Genomic DNA, 26,110 nt, shown 5'->3' with positions numbered 1-26,110 from the left:
ACAGTTCAGCTACTTCAAAAACAGCCAACTTGGTTGACAGGATGGATTGAAAACATGAACGAAATGACAACAATTGAGGTCAAAAGGTAGGTGAAATGTTGGTGCTATAGTGTTCAACGAGAAGATCGGTAACAGCATACAATTCATCATCAGCCATCGTGGTCAGAGCTGAAGGTAACAAGACATTGAACGTTGAAGCCACCGCATCGAGACTGTGAAACCGCTGCTTTAGTTAAGTCTCTTTATTATAAAAGAAAATCTTGAGACGAGACTATTGCCAAGAGATTTTTTCAAATCCCGCCTTCCTCTCAACCATTTACTGTTAACGGCCCATGCGCATGGTCCTATCACCTCTCATTCGTATGAATGCTTTTGTCAGACACAGTTCCTGCGCTCTCAGCTCTTATAAATTTTTATGCTTTCCTCACTTTAAGTTCCCAATAAAAGAAGACTTATTATGTCAAAATCTTATTGAAGAATTTGTTATCAACAGAAGCACCGTGAAACGAAGTCAAACGAATCAACACAAAAATTGTCGGTTACATGGCAAATTGGTTAAATGCCTATCAATAGACAATGCTGAAACAGCTGGTGGTGATTATGCAGAAGATGAAAACATCAGCTTACAATATCCTGTAGAATACAACCGTTAACTGTATCTGGTCTTCCACCAGCTGAATTACTGTTGAAAGAAGGATGTATTGTAATATTATTGCGGAATTTATGTATGAGTGATGGGCTATGCAATAGGACAAGATTAGTTGTATTCAAAATTGGTCGAACAATTCTGACATGTAAAATTTTAACAGGTGACAAGAAAGGTAATGTAGTACATCTTGCACGGAAAACAGACACCACGGAAAACAGACACCAAAGGAGATTGTGGTATGCCATTCGTATTAAAACATTTATAGTTTCCCATTAGAACAGTTTTTGCTATGACAATTAACAAATCACAGGGAGAAACATTCGAAAAAGTTGGTTTATTTACTAGAGAGAAAGAAACGAAATTCACTCATGGGCAGTTATACATTGCGTTGTCACAATGTAACTCCAAACATGGAATCAAAATTCAAAGCGATATTGATGAAAAGTTAACTCCAAATATTGTTTTTACTGAAGTTTTACAGTAAAAGTGTAAGTTTAAAAAGTATCTGCATGTTAATTTCAAAGCCAAACAGAACGAAAACTTATAGCGCAACGAATGCCTCTAATGCAACATGAAACATAAGTTTCTTTCAATTTATTACATTTTTCTATTTTTTACTATGGTTAATTACTTGCTGTAATGTAAAATAGTTAGGTCAATTATGCATATGTAATAATTCTCATGAAAATAACAATCTGTTTAAATTGTACATCTGCTTCCCCATACGCGAGCGGTAAAGCTACAAAGTGGTTAGCGCATAGCGCCTGCATGGGGATTGGCAAGCGAAGTGACCAGGGGGCAGAGCCCCCGAGTTATTAAACTTTAAAAAAAAAAAAAAAAAAAAATCTATAAAGCCCCAAGTGGGGCCCCCAAGCTCATTGGCCCTTGTGCTTTGCATAATCTGCACAATCCATTGCTACGCCAGTGCCTTTGAGCAACTTTCTGCTCAAACGCCAGTGAAACTTTTGTGCCTCTGCCGTGTTAGTCTGGAAAGGGGGCTTTAAAACAGGTAAATAAAAACTTTATTTCTTCAACATTTTTTCCAATATCCGTGACAAGCCAAGCGGCTGTCTCTATATTTGCTTCATTTACAGTCACTGAACTTCACTCATCACGTAGCGACTCATAAGCTAATGTTCACTTTACCGAGCACAAAGCTTCTGTTAAGGAAGAGAGGTAAAACACAGGATGTTCTGACTGAAGCCAAATGTTTTCTCAATTACATGGTTAAACATCATAGAACTTGCAGGTCAATGGACTGTAAATCTGCCTTGGAAATGTATTACCAGGTTTCAAACCACCCAAAAATTGTCATGACAAAGGTAATCTATATATATAATTCACTAAGCCGCCGACAAGTAGCCACCCATTGAAAGCATGCCGGAAGGGTAGTGGATTCACTAAACCGCCGACAAGTATGATGCCAATGGCGCACGCAGGAAGGAGCCACGCCCACCAACTCTAAGACCATTGGATACAACGAAAACTTGCAGAGCCACACCCACCAACTCGGACGCGACGCCTTGGAAAACATGCCGTCATTTCTGTTTGTCTGTGCCACAGTCCACATGCAGCTCTCAGCCACGTTGACTTTTCATTAGTCAACCTCAGTGGAACCTTGGTTCACACAGAGGCAGCGCCAGAGAGAGACAGAGGCGCACACACACAGGCAGCGCAAGAGAGAGAGCCGTGCACGCACACAGGCAGCGCCAGAGAGAGACAGACCCACACACAGGCAGCCCAAGAGACAGCCACGCACACACACAGGCAGCGCCAGAGAGAGACAGACGCACACACACAGGCAGCGCCAGGGAAAGACAGACGCACACACACAGGCTGCGCCAGAGAGAGACAGACGCACACACACAGGCTGCGCCAGAGAGAGACAGATGCACACACACAGGCAGCGCGAGAGAGAGAGCCATGCACACACATAGGCAGCGCCACAGAGAGACAGAGGCACACACACAGGCAGCGCAAGAGAGACAGCCACGCAATCCTTTAAAACTGAGGTTAAAATACAATGAAGGAAGCAGTCTTTAAAAACCAATATGCCCTGTGCCTCTTTTTCATTAGCGTCTCACCTGCTTCACCAATGCAGGCCCTCCAACAGTCGAGACGCTCTCTCAGCAGCTGACCTTCTCTGTGCCTGACTCCACTACTGTCAGTCGCCTGATTAAAAATGGCCTTTTCAAGGGGAGCTATGGACCCGCTATACCACAGGAACACATTGCTTTCGAGCCTGCTCTCGCTCACTCTAACGTACCGGCTTTCTCTCTCTCCTCCCTCGCTCGCACACTGCACAAGGGAGAAATACCCGCAGCACGACTCCACCCGGAAACCGTTTCAGCCACACTTCCACGCCCCTCACTACGCTGTGAGTGCGATGATTATTTATTTAAAAATGGCCTTTTGAAGGGAAGCTGTGGACCCGCTATACCACAGGATCACCTGTGACATTGCCTTCACATTGTTTTCCTTTTATTTATGATCCCGTCGAGCAGTTCAGACACCCAGGCAAACAACACTGAATAATCAATAGCTGCAACCACTTTGCCCACCCCAACTCCTCACCTGAGTCTGTTTCGTCTGTGTTCAGCAGTGTTTTCCAAACTCGGTCCTGGTGACCCCTGTGGATGCAGGGTTTTGTTCCAACCAGATTCCTAATCATTAATGCCGGTGAAACTCATCCGGGATAAGTCGGTTTTTCAAACGCAGCCATGTAGCAGATTAGTCTAGCAGGATGTACTAATCCGAGATGAATGCACGCCCCCGCGCTGAGTGAAAAGCCAATGTATATTGAGTCTAGAAAACATGATCAGCAAGTCTTTGATAGGCTGCAACAAAATGATGAAAGAACAGGCGCATTTTTTTCTCACAAGCTGGGTGGATGGGTGTTAGTTAGTTAATTAGTTACTCAAAGGATTTCAAGATTTAATATGCACAAGCGGTAACACTGCAAAAGCAGCCCAAACCAGAAAAGACGGCTGGCAAAAAGTGGCCGACAAATTAAACACGTGTGCATTGTACTTACTGAAAGCAGCGTTACGGATTTTGCAAATGTTCATTTTTTCCCTCTGCTTAAAAAACATTAAAAAAGCTGCGTGATTATGCGGCAGCGATGACAATTAATAAGACACAGGGCCAAACTTTCAAAAAGATATGCATGTATCTGCCAAAACCAGTGTTCAGTCACAGACAGTTGTATGTTGCTATCTCCAGAGTTCCATCTTTTCATTCACTTACTGGTATGCCTGTAGGAACACGTGCAGTGAGCGACACATACGTGTATATATATATATATATATATATATATATATATATATATATATATATATATATACAGTCGCACGCGCAACAGAGAGAGCGCTGGACACAAGAATAATAATACTTCATTACATTGATATACCGGTGTTTTCAGTATTCAAAGCGCTACCCACACAGGGAGGAACCGGGAAGCGAACACAAAATCTTGCACAGTCTCCTTACTGCAAAGCAGCAACACTATCACTGCGCTACAAGGCAGTTAAAGAATGCACCGGGCTCGATTTTGTTTTCACTTCTATTTGGACAACTGTGTCATTCAGGAAGTGTTCACCCATCAATACATAATTATGTGGCGTATGCTACACCGCGGGTTGGCTAGCGGGTCATATGCTCACACTGATTACGTCCCTGCCCTTTGTACACCCCCCAACCCCCCCCCCCCCCCCATCACTTCTACCGTGGTTGGGTGACTTGGTCGATTATATATAGAAAAGCAGCTAAAACCGCAAAGAACAATGAAAAGTCTACGTGACTCACAGGTGCATGTGGACTGTGCAAACAGGAAAACGACTCAGGTGACGAGTTGGGGGTGGGCACATGAGCAGGCAGTGCATAATGAACGAGAAATCAGCAGACTAGCATGACGGAGGGGGCGGAATGGGCGTCCTTCCCCTCTCCTCCCTTTCCGCCCTCTGCGCCCGAGCACCAACCGATTTTTCAAATGTTAATTTTCTCCCTGTGCTTAAAAATCATTTAAAAAGCGGCCTGATTATGCAGCGTATGGTACGCCGCGGGTTCGCCAGTATTTAATACTGTGACTACAAGATATTCTCTTGAAACACCTCAAAAATCACCTGAAGATATTTGTTATTGTGACACTGCAACTGATTTAAATTTTATAAATGTGTACACACATACACACTACTTGTCCAAAGTCTTATAACACCTCTGTTTTTCCAGTTTCTCTTCAAATTTAATCAGATGAAATACAATGAATGACCTAAAATGGTGAAAAGGTAAGCAGCAAACAACCAGAGGATTAAATGTAAAGTTTAGGTTAGCAAAAACTCAAAACAGAAATATCAGAACATTACAAATGGGCCTTTAGGTAACAACTAATAGGTTACAACCTACAGATGTTCTGCAGCAATCAAAGTAAATTAAGCCTTTCAAGTTGAAGCAAACAATTTGCACAGGTGTCCCAACTTCTGTTGATTACTTAAAAACCCTCTGTCTTAAAATAGAGTTGGAGAAGACTGTGTCACTATACCCTCTGAAGTACTACTTGGATAATATTCCATTGATAATGGGAAGAAAACAGCAATTAACAAATGAAATCGAGACAGAGCATTACTACCCATTAGAAGTTTAGGCCTTTCATTTAGAGAAACTGCAAAAAAAAAAAATCAAAGTGTTAGTGAGGACTTTGTACTACAGAATCCAAAGGCACAACTTCTTCTGGAAAGTTAACAGGCTACACACGTAACTGACTCCCAAGCACATCAACATGCTTAAATTCCTATTGAACAAAAAAAGCACATACCCTGTTTCAGTAATATAGAAGGACAGAATGTAAAACAAATCTGTCTTAACATTAAAACAAACTCTTATCAAATAAGATACAAATAAAAGTATTAATTTCTGGGTTAGTAAGTATATTTATCTCTGAAAGGAAACCACATCAGACACCTGAAAGCATGGAACAGCACAGTGGGTGATGTCAACTTCCAGTCACAAAAGTGATAGTACTGCAGAGCTGGTGGTTGTTAGGGTGTATTAACAGTTCTGAAGAACTAATGAGAGTGCTGTGCTCTAGGAACAGCAGCTCCACCATAAAGTAGGTGAACTTACCATGTTCCGTTTAGCCAGTTGTTACCCTTGTTACAAAATGGGCTATAAAGCATAAAAGTGGTGCTAGTGGTGGTAGTAGTATTACTATGGTCCCATTATCAAAGTATGGAAAAATTCTTACTTGAATGTCCAGCCAGCATGCAACAATTAGCCATTCTCCGACACCATGATGAATAAAAATATTACCATCTATCATGTATACATATTGTTTGTAGTTTATTCATTAAAATATACATAAGAAAGAAACAGCTAAAAAAGACTAAATAGAAGTGAAGGACAATAATATAAACGAGGGTTGCCTATAGCCTACATTATGAATGCATTTCCAGTTCACTGTGGCTTTTGACAACTGAGCCTTGCAGGCTACCAATGGGAGCTGTAGCCCTGTTTCTGCCCACTCACAGGTAATAGTAAGATGGCAACTTCCATGCTTATCTGACAAGGACAACAACCTAAGTGGCACCTGGACATACTTCGTCTTTATGCCAATAAGAATGGAAAACCACAAGATAACAGGCAAGCCTGTATGTAAATTTTGCTACCACACACTACCAACTAGAGGGGATAACACAACCAATTTAGCAAAACACTTAAGGAACTGACACATGACTCAATACAAAGAATTTTGAGAGGTATGTACCTTATTCCTAAATTATTAAAATATTAATCAGTATAAGGGATGTGACATGTTTTTTTATCCTATAGATATAATGTTTGTTGTAGTCCGTGGCATTAAGAAATGAATGCATTAAGAAATGGGGGGGGTGGTCTTCAATTATTTTTTTACCTTGTTGGGTAGTTTTATTCTGTGCTGATCATTCACAAGAATCACTCTTTAGCACTAGGACTCCCATTGTTCCCTTGATTTTTAAACCTTTGCAATGAAGTGTGCTGTCATAGGACATTACTTTTCCTTATTTTCTTATGTGCAATTTTGAGATCTATAATAATAAAAGGCAAAGCCCTCACTGACTGACTGACTGACTCACTGACTCACTCATCACTAATTCTCCAACTTCCCGTGTAGGTGGAAGGCTGAAATTTGGCAGGCTCATTCCTTACAGCTTACTTACAAAAGTTAGGCAGGTTTCATTTCGAAATTCAAAGCGTAATGGTCATAACTGGAACATATTTTTTGTCCATACACTGTAATGGAGGAGGCGGAGTCACGTATCGCGTCATCACGCCTCCTACGTAATCACGTGAACTAAAAACAAGGAAGACATTTACAGCACGAGTCACACGCGGGAACGAAGGTAAATGACGTTAATTTTTGACTGTCTTTTAATACTGTGTAAGCATACATATTAACACATGTGCAATTAAACGTGTGCATTTACGGGGTGATTTCTCAGGCTTAAAAGCTCACCTTTTATCAAACGCGGGAAGAAAGGTAACTGACGTTGTTCACTGTCTTTTAATACTGTGTAACCATACATATTAACACATGTCCAATTAAACGTGTGCATTTACGGGGTAATTTCTCAGGCTTAAAAGCTCGCCTTTTACTAAAAAGGTAAATGCAAAACTATTTTCAATCAGTTTATTGAAACGCTCCCGTTAAGGATTGCAATAACATATTCGCGAGATAAAAGAACGAAGTAGGGGGAAATGGAGGAACAGCCGCAAACAGCGAAGAGCAAAAAATTAATTAAACAATTGAGAACGGAGCGAGTTAAGCATACAAGCATGTTCATAAGGGAAACAAAGCACGGTGTAAAACGTAAGTTTCAATTAAGTTTATAGAAACGCTCCCGCTGCGGATTGCAATAACATATTCGCGAGATAAAAGTTTAATGAGAAGACACGAGGTATAAACGAACCACACGCCGTGGCGCAACGTTAGGGGCAACAGTTTCAACCATTCTATGATCTGCTTCTCGCAACTGAAAGACGGCACATGGCGGATGTTAGCCGACTTGCTGACCGCAACGTTAGGGGCTTCAACTATGGCGCTGACGCCACATCTCAGTGCCAACACTTTGCAGACTGTACTTAAAAGACACGCCCTCCTCACTGGACAGTTAAAAACACCAATCAAACTAACGATAATAATAATAATAATAATTCTTTGCATTTATATAGCGCTTTTCTCACTACTCAAAGCGCTCAGCAATTGCAGGTTAAGGGCCTTGCTTAAGGGCCCAACAGAGCAGAGTCTCTATTGGCATTTACGGGATTCGAACCGGCAACCTTCCGATTGCCAGTGCAGATCCTTAGCCTCAGAGCCACCACTCCATTACCCAATCCAAAGTAGGAAAGGAGGCATCTTCATAAAATGCATGTGGGATGATTTGCATGAGACGCTGCTTTAAAAAAAATGATAAAAAAAATACGGGATAAATCCCGTCCAGTATTGATTCAAAACGGGACGCGCAATTTCATTCTCAAACGCGGCACGATTCCGTATTTTAAAGGACGGGTGGCAACCCTACAGTGCCAGGTAACCACCCATACAATCAGATTGTGATTCAGACTAGGAATGCAATGAATGTAATTACCCCGATCTACATACAAGGCGAAAGTCTTGCAACATTCAAAGATGATGGTTTGGGATAAGTACACCATACAACATAAAAGAGCTTATGAAGCCTTGAACCGAAAAAAGCAAGATCTCAGAGATCGTAAAAAAAAAAAAATAGGAGGTAATGTCGTTTTACTCGCTGTAGATTTTAGTCAAACATTACCAGTTATTCCACGAGGGTGACCAGCAGATGAACTCAACGCGTGTTTACAATCCATGCTTCTCCCACGCTCGGTTATATGTCGCGTGTTCTCGGGTAGGTGCACCAAAAAATGTATACATTTAAGCATGTAATGGGCAAACAAAAAATGAGGTATACCCGAAGGCACTGCAGTAGTACTTCATGTAACTTTACTTCTTAAATGTTAATGTTTTACTGTTTAATAATTTATACGCTTCTTATATGTTGTTCAAATTCTTTTATCAAAATACCACTGACAGCGCAATGCACGATAACATGGAGTGAATACACCATACGCATCCGCCCACGGCTGCCCTGCTGTGCGCAGATAGGAGTTGATTCTACAATAAAATAAAATAAAGATAAAAAGAGTAAAACAATCATCACCCATAAAGCGGATAGTAGACGTGACGTACTATATGTGTACCACATTTCAAGTGTATAGGTGAAACGGTTTGCGAGGTACAGGTCATTTAAAATCCTGGACAGACACACAAATTGCCACGGTAGCAAATTACAGAAGAAGATTTTACTGTTTAATAATTTATATTTATATGAAAAGTGCTTCTTATATATTACTTCATATTCTCATATGATAATGATGTTAATGTTTATATTGATTTCTGTGTTATTAAAACTGCATGTATGTGTGTATATGTATATATATATGTATATGTATATATATATGTGTATATATGTATATATATATATATATATATATATATATATATACTAGCAAAATACCCGCGCTTCGCAGCGGAGAAGTACTGTGTTAAAGAGGTTATGAAAAAAAAAGGAAACATTTTAAAAATAACGTAACATGATTGTCAATGAAAGCCCGTTTCAGTCAGTAAGTCTTATGTGTGTGTTTATGTATGTGTGTATATATATGTAGATGTGTATATGTAGATATATATAAAAGACAGCAACAGTTATAACAATGACAACACAATTACATTGACAATCATGTTACGTTATTTTTAAAATGTTTCCTTTTTTTTTCATAACCTCTTTAACACACTACTTCTCCGCTGCGAAGCGCGGGTATTTTGCTAGTTACATTATATACTACATGTAATAAAGTATAAGGTGCTATAACTTTTCAGTGCATAAACAGTACCGCTAATCCACTGTGTGCTCATATATTCAGATTTAAACTTGTATCATTTTAATTGTTTACAGAACTTTACTGTTACCTTTTACAAAAGACTGCACTACTTAAAGCATCTGTATTTAATGACTACAATTTCTATTATATGTTTGCATCAAAAAAATGTTTTTAAGTTACATAATATACTGTATTAGGTGCCAAAAATGGCACTGAATTTCAATAATTTTCATAGTATCGTATCGAAGTTTGAAATGTTGGTATCATTGATCCTTTCATTCTAGGGTTGTCTTAACACTAACCAAAAATTTAGTGATGTAATCTGGTTTACTGAAGTTCAGTAATTTACAGTATTTTTCTCCATATGTTAAATAATCAAGACTTAAAGAAGCTGAAACTAGATTAGATTGTGAAAACTTAGTAAAGGGCTGCAAAACACTGTGGAATGAAACACAAGTGCTACCTCACCATTAGAACACAGCAAAGAAAAATGAGTGCCTCTTCAAGAACATAATATATGGTAGATGCTTCTTCCTGAAATATTTACTTGTCATTTAGGGTCTTTCAATACAGTAATCCCTCGCTATATCGCGCTTCGCCTTTCGCGGCTTCACTCCATCGCGGATTTTATATGTACGCATATTTAAATATATATCGCGGATTTTTCGCTGCTTCGCGGGTTTCTGCGGACAATGGGTCTTTTAATTTCTGGTACATGCTTCCTCAGTTGGTTTGCCCAGTTGATTTCATACAAGGGACGCTATTGGCAGATGGCTGAGAAGCTACCCAGCTTACATTTCTCTTTCTCTTGCGCTGACTTTCTCTGATCCTGACGTAGGGGGATTGAGCAGGGGGGCTGTTCGCATATGTTCGATATGGACGCTCGTCTAAAAATGCTGAAAGATTATCTTCACGTTGCTATTTTTTGTGCAGCTGCTTCCTGAAACGACATGCTGCACCGTGCATCGCATACTTAAAAGCTCGAAGGGCACGTATTGATTTTTGCTTGAAAAACAAACTCTGTCTCTCTCTCTCTTTCTGTGCTCCTGACGGAGGGGGTGTGAGCTGCCGCCTTCAACAGCTTTGTGCCACGGTGCTTCGCATACTTAAAAACAAACAGCCCTATTGATTTTCCTCTGCCTTTATGACAGTCTCTGCTCCTGACTCATTTGAAGAGGAAGATATGTTTGCATTCTTTTAATTGTGAGACGGAACTGTCATCTCTGTCTTGTCATGGAGCACAGTTTAAACTTTTGAAAAAGAGACAAATGTTTGTTTGCAGTGTTTGAATAACGTTCCAGTCTCTCTACAACCTCCTGTGTTTCTGCGCAAATCTGTGACCCAAGCATGACAATATAAAAATAACCATATAAACATATGGTTTCTACTTCGCGGATTTTCTTATTTCGCGGGTGGCTCTGGAACGCAACCCCCGTGATGGAGGAGGGATTACTGTAATGCACTTAGGGTCATTCAATGATTCACAGCGTAATATCAGTTTTCATTTACATCAAACCTTGAATATGATTTAATGTATGCCCTTTATCAACATCATACTGTGGATTAGTTTATGTTATAGATAGGACTAAACTCATTGTATTTCAACTTATTGTTTATCAAGTCTAATTTTTTTTTTCCTCTCTTCCAAAAACTGTTTTTTGGTCACTACTCCATCTACATGTCCTGCTGACTGTAAAGATGTGAATATCTTGTTAGCAGTCTTCAGGTACTTCTGGTAAAATCCCAGATGCACTCATGTCATGTACGAAATATAATCTAATGTGGCCTTAGTCTTCCATGCCACATACACAGACTATATAAGATACATTCCCTGAAGAAGATACTCAGGGCAATCCTAATTACTGATCCAAACCACCTTTACTAGTTTTTCTAAATCCAGAGATGCTACTGTGTTGTTAAGCTCCATATTGTATCATAGAAAATAAGCCCAGCAACCTTACACAGAAGCCTTAATTTGGCCACTATGCAGAACTCATGGCCGCAAATGAGGATGTAGGCTTAACAGTAACTATAAAGCCTTGTCAAAACAACCTGGATCCATAGTTCCATATAAAATGAAAAAAAGAGAAAAAGAAAAAAAAAAAAACAAAACACACCAGGCATACTGTCACCTACTTCTTGAAACTGTATATCATTACCTACTTATTAGTCCTTCTCTCAATCACCACAACACTAATTCATTTAATACTGCCTGGACATACAATTTATGTTTCTCCTCCATTTGGACCAGCTTCTTATCCAACATCTGCTCTAAGCAAGGCACTGTTTCTTGCAAGTAAATGACCAATTGAGAGATGCTAAATTTCGTCCTTACCACACCGTACACCTTTGTATGCTGTATCTCCATGCAGCATTGGCTTAGGAAACATCTTACACAACATATACAGTCATAAGGTTTCGGCAAGTCTACAAAGTATGCATAGACTAGATTAGCTAACTTCGAAAACCACACACATATTTCCATTAAGGAATAAATATGACTTACTGTTTAACATTAAGTTATTTCATCCCAAAACTGGAGCCTGATTATCAGAGGTGTAGAGGTGTGTTAGCAAAAAAATTCTCACAATATCAAGTGCTTGCAGCAGTTCTTTTCAGATCTCATCCAATACGGTTGCCTTGCCAACAATTAGTACAAAAATGCTCATGGCACAAATTTTTCAGATTAAATGTATATTCACTTGGTTTAGAAGTTCTTTGAAGTGTTCTTTCCACTCTAAAGCAATGACCCCAGTCAACTTCGCAATTCCCCATGATTGCGAAGTACAGCTTGAATGACTTTCTACCAATAACCTGAACCTTTGAATAGGTCTGCCAAAACTTATTCTGAAGCTACATGAAAATCACTCTTTTATTGACTTCACCACTTATCTTACAGCTGTTATCGCATAATAGCTCCAACAGTTGCTACCATGACAGGCACAGACCACAACTCTTTTTTTGTTTAGTTTCTTTAGGCAACCATCACACACTGAATAAATGGGCCAATTCATGTCCCTCTCCTATGAGGAAGAGACGCATCTTCCACATTTGAACTCACCTTAAAAGAAGCACCCATTAACTGTTCAATGTACACTCACTAGCTATGTGAGTTATCCAGGTTTATTTGGCAGATACTCCAACTACGTGACCTGGCTTAGGCATAAAGCTATCCTTGGTAAAATATCAATTATCAAATTTTAGCTGTGTCATTTGTTTGGAGGCAATGTCTCCTGGACAATCTTGGAAAGACAGGTGCTGAGCTATCAAAAACGAGATGCATACTCCTTTAAAAGGCATACAAAATTAGAGTCTGGTTCAAGTCAATTATCTTAAACTGCAGAATATCAAAGAAGGAGATCAAAAATGTGTTTTACATTAAAGTTTTCACAAAATTCTTGAGTGTGGGGAAATCTCATAACAGGTCAATGTCTGTTGAAAGCTTGGACTCTATCATTCCAACCCAACAAAGAGCTCCTTTTTGGAATTTTGTCCCTAAACATTTTTTTTCAAAAACATACCCATAACAATTAGACAATCAGACATGAGAGGGCTAATGATGAAATCACTGTCTTAAAAATTAATTCTGCAGATAAGGAAGAGCTCCTGGAAAACAAAAGAATTGTGGGCCTCTATGTAGGTTCAGAGAATAGTAACCAGACTGCTTTTCTTGTCAAAGTGAGGCACAACGGTTTCTTAACGTTTGCTTTCAAGATAATTAAGAACATATTGCTTACACTAGCTTTGACATTTTACCTGGGACCTGCCATGATTAAATTACAGACTGCATGCTTGTCTTGAAGGAAAAATAAAAGCCAAAACATCATGTTCAATGGGTTAAAACTCATTTTCTTCTTAGACTTGATTTTCATTACATTGCATAGCAAGCCATAAAGAAATTCCAGACTTCGGTCATTTCTGCTCTGCTCTGCTTTACTGAAAAAAGCCTTAGTACACTCTATACTTGACACTGATTCTGATGTTATTGCTATAACAGATAGCTTCTTCACCACTGCCTCATTTCTGCAGTAATGAGAAACTATGCTCTTCCAAGTTTGCAACTCAAAGCAGTCCTAAGTGAGGCAATGGACATTCGGTTCCTTTGAGGTTCTCTGGAAGTTCTGTCGTTTTTCTTCAGATTAATAAGTTTCTTTTTTTACCTACATTTATTTATGAGTTTTATTACAATAAATACATTGCAGACCAGTAATACATACTGTTCAATATTTTATTTAAATCAGATCAAACAACACCTCCCCTACCCAACTAATTCAGAGAGATAGAAAAAGCTTTGAAGTATCCAAACCATTACCAGTAAATCCAGTTAACTAAGGACAACACTAATAAATGTATGCTATACAGAACAATATTTTCCCACTGTGTGTGCTGTTATGGGTTAAGATTCTTCCAGCTGAGTAAGATAACACCACATGCATGCAATATAGTGTAAGTTATCACAAAAGTTTGTTCATTAAGATATAAAGGTCCCATTGGGTGATACCCAAAACCAAGCTTTCACAAGATTAGAAACTATGGAGATCCCAATAATGTCTGGATAAAAAGTAAAGATTTGAACATGGGATATTAATAAAGTATCTATCTATCTATCTATCTAATCCCAAAACACATGACCCAGAAAAGCAGGCATTTAATGACATTACTCACAAGCAGGGTCTTAGCCTGGATTGTTCCTACTGTTAATCTATCCAAGTAACTCCGTTCCATAAATTAAAGGGAAATCTGTTTTAGTAATGGAATCTATAATATAACCACAGCATATACTAAGCACATGCTTTGTAATGAACCAGGCTATGCTTTTTTTTTTAATGGTAGTGGATGCTTTTGGATTAAAAAAGGTCACCTAATTTCTTATAGATATATTTATCTGAAAAATATCATCTTTCTTTAAAGATGTTTTTAGAGACATAACGATAGATGATAAAATTGTCTAACAGAGGCATAATTCTTAACTCTGTATTACAGCTTGATTAAGTTTCAATCACCCTTATTTTACACTTTATTTAAACTTTAATGAAGCTAATCAACATGCTAAAAAGGTGTAAAGAAGATGTAATTAAACTGATTATACCATAGAACAGAGGCATACCGAGACTGCTGGCATTCTTTACTGGAAAATCTATTTTAATAAATCAGCACAACCTTTAAGTCTGGAAAGAAATATTCAGTTCGGCAGTTTATTTTGAGAAGTTAAAGAAGATGTGAATATGTAAACCATGAGTGAAATCTATGCAAAGAAAGCCTGTGTCAAAGCTTGTTTGGAAAATAACCCAAAAGCTATGAAAGGAATTTTTCCTTTATACAGACATAAACATACATACACTTGCAAGACAATGAATCTACTTTAGAGCACTGCACATTAAATTTGATGACTAAGCAGAGACCCACTGGGACTGATCCAGGAAATTCTGGCTCTACAGTTCTGTTGAAAAATGATAGAGAGCAGAATAGTACCTGAACATTATAAACCCAATGGACTCCACAGCAGCTCTTCTGACATCATCATTAACATCACTGACCTATAACAACAATTTAATTAGATTGACATGGGGTTAAAACCTTGTCTAATCAAAACTGTATTGTCAAAACTTCTGCTCCAATTCTAATACACAGTACTTAAAATTAATTAAAACATTACCAATTTTTAGATTATGTGAGATGTAACTAACAGCATTGCCTAAGAACCTTAAGAAGTATTCAGATGATTCTTCTGGTTTGACATTTGTATGATAAAGCATACTAACCACAAATTAAGTATTTAAGTTTTTGTGAAACAGAAACTATTTCAAAGTATATTAAATAATTAAATTAAAACATGACTCCTATTTATCATGTTGTCTATAAGCATTTCTGATTCTTTCAAAGATATTTTCCAATTTAACAATAATACCATGTAGCCATCAAAAGGCATAAAATAATGAAACTGCACTTTAGAAAAATTGCTCAATAGCAAAGTCAGCTCTGAAGCATTTTCTGGCATGTAAGAAAGAACAGAAAATACCTACACTCAGATAAAAAAAAACATATGTTTCTTGTTATAAAAGACATAACATTCTGACTTAAACAGTTTTTAAAAATACACAAAGAAACTTAACATGAAAAACGTATTATTTTTACAGGAAGCAGTATGCCTCAAAATGTATGTTTAAACCAAACTGACATTCCTGAACAAATATCAGAAAAAACAAGCTATATAAAAAAAAACATTAAAATTACTTACAGCTACATGTAGCAGACGCCTGATGGCCTTATTATTTCCAGAGCCACAATATGCCATGCCTACCGTGTACATTCCTGACCGCCTAAGGATGGGATCCTGAAAAAAAGAAGGCTCTACAATTAAACAAATATTTGTATTTTTTCTGTTTACTGGTTATATATTTTAAATTGGCAGTAAAATGAACAAACTACAAAGCAGGCATACAATGCACTTAATTCATATCTGATGTTCCCTCTCCACCTATCCAAAAACCGTAAAACAAAAGAATTCAATGGGAAGGAAACACTCATCGGTAGTGTAAGATATCCCAATGGTTGGCTGGAAGAGGTTGAACATGTTTATTTAAGAACTACATTAGTTTAAAATGTCTGCCAAATTCTGAGGAAGTTTTGAACCGTACACTGAAAAGCAAATTTGATTCTGTTTCTCAAACTGATTTGGCTTTTGTTTTTAATTAAGCAAAATTGGACAGTCTTTTGGTATCTGGGTTAGGATTCTTCCAGTCAAACAAGATAAGGCACTGGGCTAGCAATGTAGTACAGATTATCATAATATATAGCAGAGAAATTCCATCAGGTGTTACACCAAATTAGTGTTGCGTTCACAACTTTATTCAACAGCCAGGTACATTTTGCATATAGGAAAGGTGCTATATAAAAAGGAACTTATTATTATATACTATTTCTAATCTGAGTTGAGGTAAATGTCTATGTTAATAATTTAAGATGAATTAGATCATGTTTCACACAAATTGATCAGTTTATTTTATGAACAGCAGATTTTCAGTTATTGTATATAACTGTAATTGAAAGTACCCATTCCCAGAATTTCCTTAGATTATCAAAACACTGGGTAGTGGACTAATAGGGACACAGAAAATATACGTTAGACACCTTAAGGACTAATAAGTGTTTAAACAATGTATTTTTATATTATATTTTATTTATTTTTAACATGACTCTCTTTCAAATACATTTTCCAACCTTTTATGTCTCTTTTCAAATATATTTCCTACTTTGTTACCACTGCTTTTACTGTGTTTTTATTAATTTTGCTTCATAATAATATTGATTTTATAATGTTTGAATGGGTCAAAGTATATTGTCAAAGGCTCCTGGTGTTGGCGATTGCTATAGCAGATTAGCAGCTGAGAGACGTCTTCAACAAAAAGCAGCATGGTGAGCAGGCACCTGCTTTGGTGATTGGTATGTCCGTAGCTCAGGTCTGAAGACAAACTGTTTGGTCTACTTGTGTAGAGCTAGTAAGTCTCTTTGCTTGAAGCAGCTGTCCTCATGCAGGTAAGGTTGTACATGTGGGCTGCTATAAAGCTATAAAGAAGATACCTAACAATACCCCAACAGTAGCTTAGAGTAGGCACACCAAAATAACAAAAACAGGAATTTCCATGATAATATATTAAAGGTATAATTATAAGAGCACCAGGTCTGGGTAACTGTCATATTCCCACAGGGGTTAGCAGCTGAGGGGGGAAGCCTCCAATAATAAAGGCAGCGCAGTGAGTGAGCACCTGCTTTGGTGATTGGCATAGGTGTAGCTTAACCATTTGGCCTGCATATGTTGAGTTAGTAAGTCTCTTTCCTTAAAGCAGCTGTCAACGAGCATATAAGGCTATACATGTGGGGCACTATATGGCAGCTACATTAATGAAAATCCCACAACAATACAGACGTGTTAATATATGTGACTTTATACAAATTATTTACTTAATGAGGGCAGAAAATATTCCTTTTTGCTACAATGGTCTTTAATTAACAACCATCTACTGTATATAAAGAGCAATTTTGCTTGAAACAACATTTTTCTTCCTGCATCAAACATAAAAGAGCTGCGAACTCTCAAAAATCTTTAATCCCAAATCCCTGACAGAGCAGGGAAAAATGAGGGGAAATGCAGTTTTGAAAACTGAAGATAGTTTGCCGGAAAAAATCAATTAAAATGTGATAGCTTTTATCACAATCTGAAATATTAAAAGTTGCATAAAAGGCCATTTAAATACATTTTTATTGTTACTCAGTCTTTCAGCTTTCTATGCATTAACACAGCACACATCTGAACTCTGTAATCCTTTAGTTTATAATAAATAAATAAAAAAAAAAAATGGCTCAAACTTTCTTTATATATATATATATATATATTATATAAACAAACAAAAAGACAATTAGGCACCAGGAGCAAGTTATCGGTTACTTAAGGTAACTTTAAAAAGTAACTATGATGAGTTACTGTTATGAATATTTTTAAACTGACTTGTTCTAATTGTAAACTGGACCGTGTGTGTCCCATGGATATACTTGGTTCTTAAGTATTATCTGGATCTTAATTTCATATATTTATTCAGAGCACTCTGATTTGACATTCCACGCTCCTACCCAGATGGGCTGCCTCAAATTGGAACCCAACTACTGCCATGCAGCGGGCAACGCCTCAGCACCACACCAGTTCTGATCCCCAATAGGCCCGACTCCATTTAGCTCTCCAACGGTTGTGACTCTTCCGGGGATGGGGCTCCCGAGGGCTTTCCTCCATCCTCTTCATAATGCGAGCAGCCTTCCTATTGGCTGCTTCAGCAGAATGACTCCCGTGGAAAGCAGAAAGGAGTCCTTTCTGTCGTCTCAAGAATTTTTTTTTTTTTTTTTTTTTTTTTAAATGGTGGCTGGAGTGCTAATCCTGCCACCAACCCCCATGATTTCCCAGCAAGTTGGAGAACCGCTTGCAGAGCTGGATGCAGTTTAACATCATACCCAGGACAAACCACTGGTTTGACTTTGTATCAAATGAGCGGTTGCTCCTGGAGTCTCGAATGCGGCACATAACCTGCATTGTGAGGGAGCGTCAGGAATGGCACTACGGCCATGTGGCACGATTCCCTGAGGGTGATCCGGCTTGCAGGATCCTCATTGTTGAGGACCTGAATGACTGGACCAGGCCAAGGGGACACCCAAGTACCACCTAGCTGCGGTAAATAGACGGTCGTTTCTGGAGGGTGGGACTGGACCATGTGTCTGCCTGGGAGGTTGTCAACCTGGATCCGAGCTGTTTCGTCATGTAGTGGGTGCAGTGTACCAGTGCATACTTCCCCACCTGACCTTGATTTGCAAATGTATACAGTTATATATGTATACATTATTTTAATTGTTGGTAGGACAGAGAAGTGTTTTACAGTACCAACAGGCATATTATACATAAGATACACAAGAACAAATGCCTTGATTTAGTAACTATATGTCTATTAGCTCAACCTGTGATAATTATTAACACAAACAACATCTTACCTTATCCCTACAGAGACTCTCTATGAGAGCATCTGCCTCCTCCATCCTGCCATACATAACAAGCGCAATTCCGACAGCCAGACCACGCAGGATTTTCTCATGCTGTGTCTCCTGAGCATAGCCCACCATGTCTTCAATGGCCTGAGCCGATTTGGATCCAAGCATCACTAAACCAAGGGCCAGTCCTGCTGCCTCTCCTTCAAAATAAGAAAAAAAATATATAAAAATATTTTGGCAGAAGGCCAATAAAATAAGAAGGCACATTAAAAATGTGAATGTTCACCTGTAACAGCATCATCTTGATATAGGTTAGATTTAAGAAGATCATATACATCTTGACGGGCTGTTCCCAAGGCAGCCAGACCAAGCCCTAAACATCCACCATGACGTACAATCTACGAGGGATAAGAGCAATCAAAAATAAAATAAATCTTGCAAAAACAGGTTTTCGTTAAAGTATATGTACGAAAACCGTCATTGTTTTTATTATTTACAGGAAAAACAGTATTCTTCAATTACAAAACAATTGCAAATTAATGAACCTGGACCAACAAAAATAATACAGCCCTGAGTCCATAAATGATTATGCACATTGAGTCAGTTAGACTATAACATTTCTAAATAAAATGAAGAGAATAACCTGAATGGGGAGGGTGAAGATATGAGACAGCTTAGTAGCTAATTAAATGATATCTAATCTTGATTAGTATTGCTTTTATATTCTTAGTATTATACAAAAAGATCAACAGGTTAGGAGATTAAACTCCTAGCAAAGACCCAACAAGTAAAATAAATAAAGCACAAGACATGATCATGAAATTGAAATAGGAAGGTTTGGTAAATGGAGTGATTGGTGCAACCCATTCTTACATCATTGCTGGCATTCTTTAGTTGGCTAAGGAGGTAGTCAATGATGTCTCCACCATGATTTGCATGAATCAAGCCCAAAGCATACAACCCCCCACCCTCTTGATAGGCAGAACCAGGTGATGTGTCCTTGGGCAGATATGTGGCCATTAACTGCAGTGCCTCTTTCTCATGGCCCTGGAAATTTAAGACATAAAAATGTTAAAATTATTAGAAAGTACACAAAGATAAACTTCAGAGAAAAAACTAAAAATTAAGGCCAAGAAAATGAAAATAATATTCAAAACAATGGCAGAAGCACTTTGCTTATATTCTTCTATATGTTCAACAGGCTTTGAAAGGACAACAATAACTGTGTATTAGCTCTCTCATTTGACAACGTAAAACGTACACATACGTAAACAGCCACTGAGTAAAGAGTTGTGAGGCTTCTAATCTGTAGACATACTAATTACAATCAATATGAAGCCATTGTTCCTTTGTTGGGACTGTTTAGGACATGGCATTAAGCATTTAATCTTGCCATCATTTCATCTCCCTAAGACAAATTAGCGACACTACAAATAAAACGACTGGTTACATTATTGCGCTATAAAAGCGCACACAAATCTTTTACTGAAGTAACACCATAATAGGATAAAAGTTATAATAACAAAAACCTGTGTGTCGGTACGTGTTTTGGCTTTTCTAAATAATAAGCATTATTACCGCAATCACACCAAAATTCTCCATTCTCAAATACAAAGCACTTCCAGACATTAGTTCTGTTGTTTTTTTCTTTTCAACATGTGTTAATGCAGTGCTGTAGCATCACCACTCAAAGTCACTTTCAAATGTCTTTGCTTAACATTTTACTCAAATTTTATTTTGCTTTCTGAAGTAATGTGTTTACTTGGAGTCTGGCATTAGTACAATATTGATATTCCACTGATACTGTTAAAAAAAAAAAAAGGTAACACAGTTACATTATATTGCACTATATTGCAACTAATAATCCAGTCAGCTCTAATAAGCATTATTTTTCCAAGCAACACATTACATAAAAATAATGTGACTCTTTCTTGCCTGACAGAGATCATGTTTAGGTGTTTCCTTTTGCTTAGGTCTGTTTTCCTGTCTTCTTAGGTCTGTTTCTTCTGATGAGACCTTAGAATTTCAGTCAGTACTGCACACAGTATATGAAGCACTACAACCAATAGTCTACTAGTCTAGCCTTTCCTTTGTTTACAGCTTTTTCACTACAATGACCATTCTTTTAATATTCACTGGATTTCTAAATTGTAACCAAAAAGCACTTTGTTCTCTCTAAATTGAATTTATTACTTTTCAGTATACATGGCAACGTGAATCCTTAGGCATTAAACATTAGTCGCAGAACATAAACAGACAAGGAAGACAAACCTTGTGAATAACTCCCAGACTCGCTGTAGCAGTGAACTTTGCCCAGTTTGTTGCTCTAGCCAACCATTCTAAGTTCTCTCTGTTGAAATGGAATAAAAGCAACAGGAATAAAATTATGAAAAAGCTGCTACTGTCAATTTTTTTAGAACACCAAAAAACCACAAAATGGAAGAATTTTGATGTTCACAAGTCCAGTACTGAAATTTACAAGAACATTTATCAGTATACTCAGTGGCCACAATATTACAAATTTGCCTTTAAATCCTATTTATTTTTTATAGTTGGTCTTGTCCGCTACAGGAGATGGATATCTGAAGCGGAACTCAGTTAGCGGCGGCATTAATTTTTCTCTTATTTTTATCATCCCGTGGTATTCTGTATTTACCCAACTCGAGGAGGTTTTATTACAGTATATACAAGCATATTTAAACATGAGCGGTGAGAAAGGGGCTCAGAAAGGAACAGAAAAGAAAACCAAAGCTACACCCAAGCCTAGACAGGCATCAAGTCCAAGTCCAACCTCAAGGTATGGCCTTACAGAGACTGACCCAGAGTAGACGGGCAAAAGCACAGATCTCCTGGGATCCCGGGCAAATTCATTGTCTCCAGTTGAGAGCAAAAGTGGGAGCAAATGTGCAAGTGATGCAGATTACGATAGCTTGTCAATTCCAGAAGATCCACTGAAACTGGAAATGGCATTGCCTTCCGCGTTTTCATCTATTCCTTGTGAGCATCGGTTGTAACAAGGCTCATCACTTCACCTGCGGAGCACGAAGGCCGGAACGATCTGTCTGAACTGAAGGTAATGATCGCTGCAATGGCCACAGCCACCGCTCAAGCCATAAAGGAGCTCAAGAAAGATATAAAGAAAGAAATAAATGGTATGCTCAAGACAAACAAGAAACTGCGGCAGTAGCTGCAGCAGGATATTAAAGACCTGGAGAAACATGCATATAATCACTTTGAGGCAGCCTTTAAAGGTAAAATGGAAAAAATTTGTAATGGTCAACCCCTTACCCAGCCGACAGCTACACCTCCAAGACCTGTGGCCTGGATAATTTACTGCGGTTTAATCTAAATATCAAGCCGTACCTCTAACAAATGAAACTTTTCCCCACAATCGATGGTGTAAATATAAGCACAACAGAAAAGCAGATATGTAAAATTAAACTGATTGATTTTATTAAATGAAATAACAAGAAATATACAAAATAAAGAAATAGAAAAAATATATATAAATATCCCTCCACCTCAGCAATAACGTGACACCACCATATATAAATACAACAAACCCTCCCTTGCTCCTGTAACATATAACAAACAACGAATAACAACAATGAATGATATACGGAATGTCTGATCATGAATTAAGAGTCCGGTTATAAAACAGTCCTGAAGACGGATGACTGAACTAGAGATAAGTGAGTTGTTCGATTTTCCCGGCAATTGGAGCAACCTCACCGTGATTCCTCGGCGCGTGGTGGATGACGATCCGACCCCGGGGTCTCTGCAGATGAGGGATGGAAGACAGTCCGGCGGAATGAAAAACAAACTATTGTAAAAGAGCGATGTGAAAAAATAGCAGGTAAGTTGATTCGTGGCTGTGAAAAAATGGTCTCCTTCTTTCTCCACTACTCTCTCCCTTGGCTATTCCCTCCTGATTGCTTAAATAGTCGTGTGATGGATGTAATTGATTCATAGTGAACAGGTGTTTTCCAGGTTTGGGGCTGCGGTCTCCTTCCATCATCCGTCCCCCTTTACGGGGACGGCATTCACTGACACACACATAAACAGCAAATGGGACGATGGAAACAAGATGCACGTAGTACTAACATTTGACAACACTATAACTATGTAGTCCCGCTACAAATTGAGAAACACATTCAGAAAGTTTGAGGAAAAACTGAGAGCACTTGGCTATCAGTTGGAAGATGTTAAGCAAACATTCATGACTCGAATTGAAACAGCCGAACATCTGGCATCGACTGTGAACGAGAAAGCAACGACTGCAAATTCTGAATGCAAAAAACTCGGAGACACATGCTGCACTGGAAGATGGATGCAGAAGGAATAATATTAGAATCGAAGGTCTCCCAGACAATCGTGAAAGTCCAAGCCCAGTAAAATTCATACCTGTGCTATTCTCTATAATAATTGGAGAGGACTGTAAATCTGATGCTGAAATAGCAGCCGCTTACCACGTACGGGGATCAAAAACCTCTAAACCTAGGAGTCTTAACGTGCGCTTCGAGAAATTACAATTTAAAAAAAAAAAAAATGTAATGTCACTTCTCAGAAAGAAACAAGAGATTATATTTGAAAATAACCACATTCGCATTTTCCCAGATTTCTCACCCTCAACAGCTGCTAAGCATGCAGCTTTTTACAACATTAAACAGCGCTAACGGAAAGCTGAGATCAGATACAGCTTCTTGTACCCTGCCAAACTGAAAGTGGAAATTCAACACAAGAATTACATCTTTACCACTACGATCGTGAGTCACATTCTGTCATGGCATTACAAGGAAGATCTTGCCAGTTGTTTGATCCACTTGCAGTGATACTGGTACTGTAATTATACATCCTTTTCCCTTCTTGGACACTTTTTGTTTATGCATATATGTATGTACAGTATATGTCGAAGAAATAATTTTTTTTTTTTACTCTTCTAAAGGAGAGTTTAACATCACACCCTTGGTTTATTGTTATTGATTTTATCATATTAGGGTTTACTATGCTTATCCAAGGCCACTTTTTAGCACCATTCCCTGGGCTTACTATTTTACTATCTCAAGATTGCTAAAGATTAGATTTTATGCTTATAATAATTGGACTGTATAGGCAATAGATATCTCAATTTTATTCCTCATACGCCGCTATAATAAATATGGTATGTTAAAGAATAGGTTCAGTATTTTTCAAGTCAATGATATTTCTTCATAATCATGGTATTCATTCACCTTGCCACATGAAAATGCATTCTAAAGTGAAGCATATTTCAAATTTTTTTCAAAAATTACTAGCCAGCTTTTAAATGTTGTAATTGTGCTTAATAGTATTAGGGCCCAATTATAAAGAAAAGCCTTAAAACATGTCAAATAGATGCATTTTTTGAACCAAAAATGTTACTGATTATTGATCTGAGTCTTGAAATTACACATATATTGCAAAATAGTGTATTAATGTTGTTATAAGAAGGTAAGAAAGCAATAAGCAAGCCATTGATATGAGAATCATCCATTTTAAAAAGCTATACACCCCATTAATCTTCTTAGGTGGCAAACTTTAAGCACCAGAGCAGTGGATTTACCTTAGAAAGTCATCACTAAGCACCATTACTGAATGTCAATGATAAGATGAAAACTACTGCTGCTGTACTGTTGTAAACTAGACAATAATAACTGAAAAGGGCACACTTACAATCACTTAAATTCTTTCAATATAGGGAGTTTTTTCTTCTTCTTCTTTTTTTTTTTTTTTTACAAAGATACTGCCTGTATCTACTGGATTGATAAGGCACATAACACGTAGCATGTAATCGAGGGACAAGAACTAAACAAATGTTATATGCATCCATTCATCCACCTTCCTAACCTATTTAGCCAGGGCAGGGTTGTGGGGCTGCTGGACGCTAAGGCAGCAAGTATCATGCACAAGGCAGGAACACCACTATTGGCAGCAGTACACTGCTTGATGAATACATACACACAGGGTAGGGCCAAATTAGCAACACCAATTTGCCTGTATTTAACCAGGTTAAAGTTTACTAAGTTTATTGCAAACAGGCACAGGCAGAGGGACACCATAGAGATGACATTCCTTCCACAAAATGCCAGGGTCTGCCTGTGTTTTACATGGTCTCCCCAAGTATTTATGGATTGACTGGATGGATTTAAGGAAGTTCAAATCAAAAACCTTTGCTGCTTCAAAGTGGTCTTATTTGTCATTTTTTAAGTCTCTTCATTGACCTATGGTCGCTGGTACATTTCAGCCCAATTGTAAGCTGCAAGAACAGACAAGGTATTTTAAAACTCTATGAAAAATGTTTCACTTTAGAACACAATTTTATGTGGCAATTTAATATGCAATGACTGTAATGAAATATCTGACTTGAAAACTACCAATCTTATCTTTTAAGCCTTACACAGACAACACATAGTAAGACAACACATAGTAAGACATACACACACAAATTAATTTCTAAATGTATTATTTATATATTATATATAGGAAATATATAATATAGGATATATAGGAAAATTAATATTTAAATGAAACCACAAATATGAAAGTCAATGAAATGAATGCATTAAGATAAGGTTGTTTAATATAACAAATGGTTCACCTCAAAGAATGCATTACCTTAGAAACTGGTCACTGGTTGTCCCCGTGTGCATAAATGAGTTGGCTATTACAGTTGCTGTGTGGCAGACAGAATTCCTTACTGCATCCTGTATGTCAATTTTAAAAGAAAAAGAAAGCACTGAAATAGTTGTAATAATCCTAAAACTTTCAAAAAGACTTCTTAAAAATGTAGTACTACTACACTGAAGACTGTTTTCTGGTATGTAATAAAATTCAAGAAATGGCCTAATTTATTAACTAAAGATCAGCATAAATGAAAAATGCAGCTGAACATGATGAAACTATTTCTGATCAATGAAGTCTTACTAACATCTACATTGTCTAGATTTGCAATTGAATATTTTAAAATGGCTTTGACCTACAAGG

At 37.8% G+C, this 26,110-nt stretch overlaps 1 protein-coding gene across 3 annotated transcripts in view; it reads right to left on the bottom strand.

Moving 5' to 3' along the window:
* psmd1 (proteasome 26S subunit, non-ATPase 1) overlaps window positions 1-26,110 on the bottom strand; it is a 238,805-nt gene that overhangs the window by 145,798 nt on the left and 66,897 nt on the right. For all 3 annotated transcript variants that reach the window (XM_051923647.1, XM_051923648.1, XM_051923646.1), the window contains 7 exons: window positions 25,742-25,830; window positions 21,380-21,458; window positions 19,982-20,155; window positions 19,395-19,506; window positions 19,112-19,308; window positions 15,819-15,914; window positions 15,053-15,117 (listed from right to left, as the gene is read on the bottom strand). In XM_051923647.1, the coding sequence (XP_051779607.1) occupies window positions 15,053-15,117; window positions 15,819-15,914; window positions 19,112-19,308; window positions 19,395-19,506; window positions 19,982-20,155; window positions 21,380-21,458; window positions 25,742-25,830 (812 nt within the window). The remainder of the gene's footprint in view (window positions 1-15,052; window positions 15,118-15,818; window positions 15,915-19,111; window positions 19,309-19,394; window positions 19,507-19,981; window positions 20,156-21,379; window positions 21,459-25,741; window positions 25,831-26,110) is intronic.

Source organism: Erpetoichthys calabaricus, chromosome 2, assembly GCF_900747795.2.
Source record: "Erpetoichthys calabaricus chromosome 2, fErpCal1.3, whole genome shotgun sequence".
Classification (NCBI taxonomy): Eukaryota; Metazoa; Chordata; class Cladistia; order Polypteriformes; family Polypteridae; genus Erpetoichthys; species Erpetoichthys calabaricus.
This window is presented reverse-complemented; position numbering and strand designations above follow the sequence as displayed.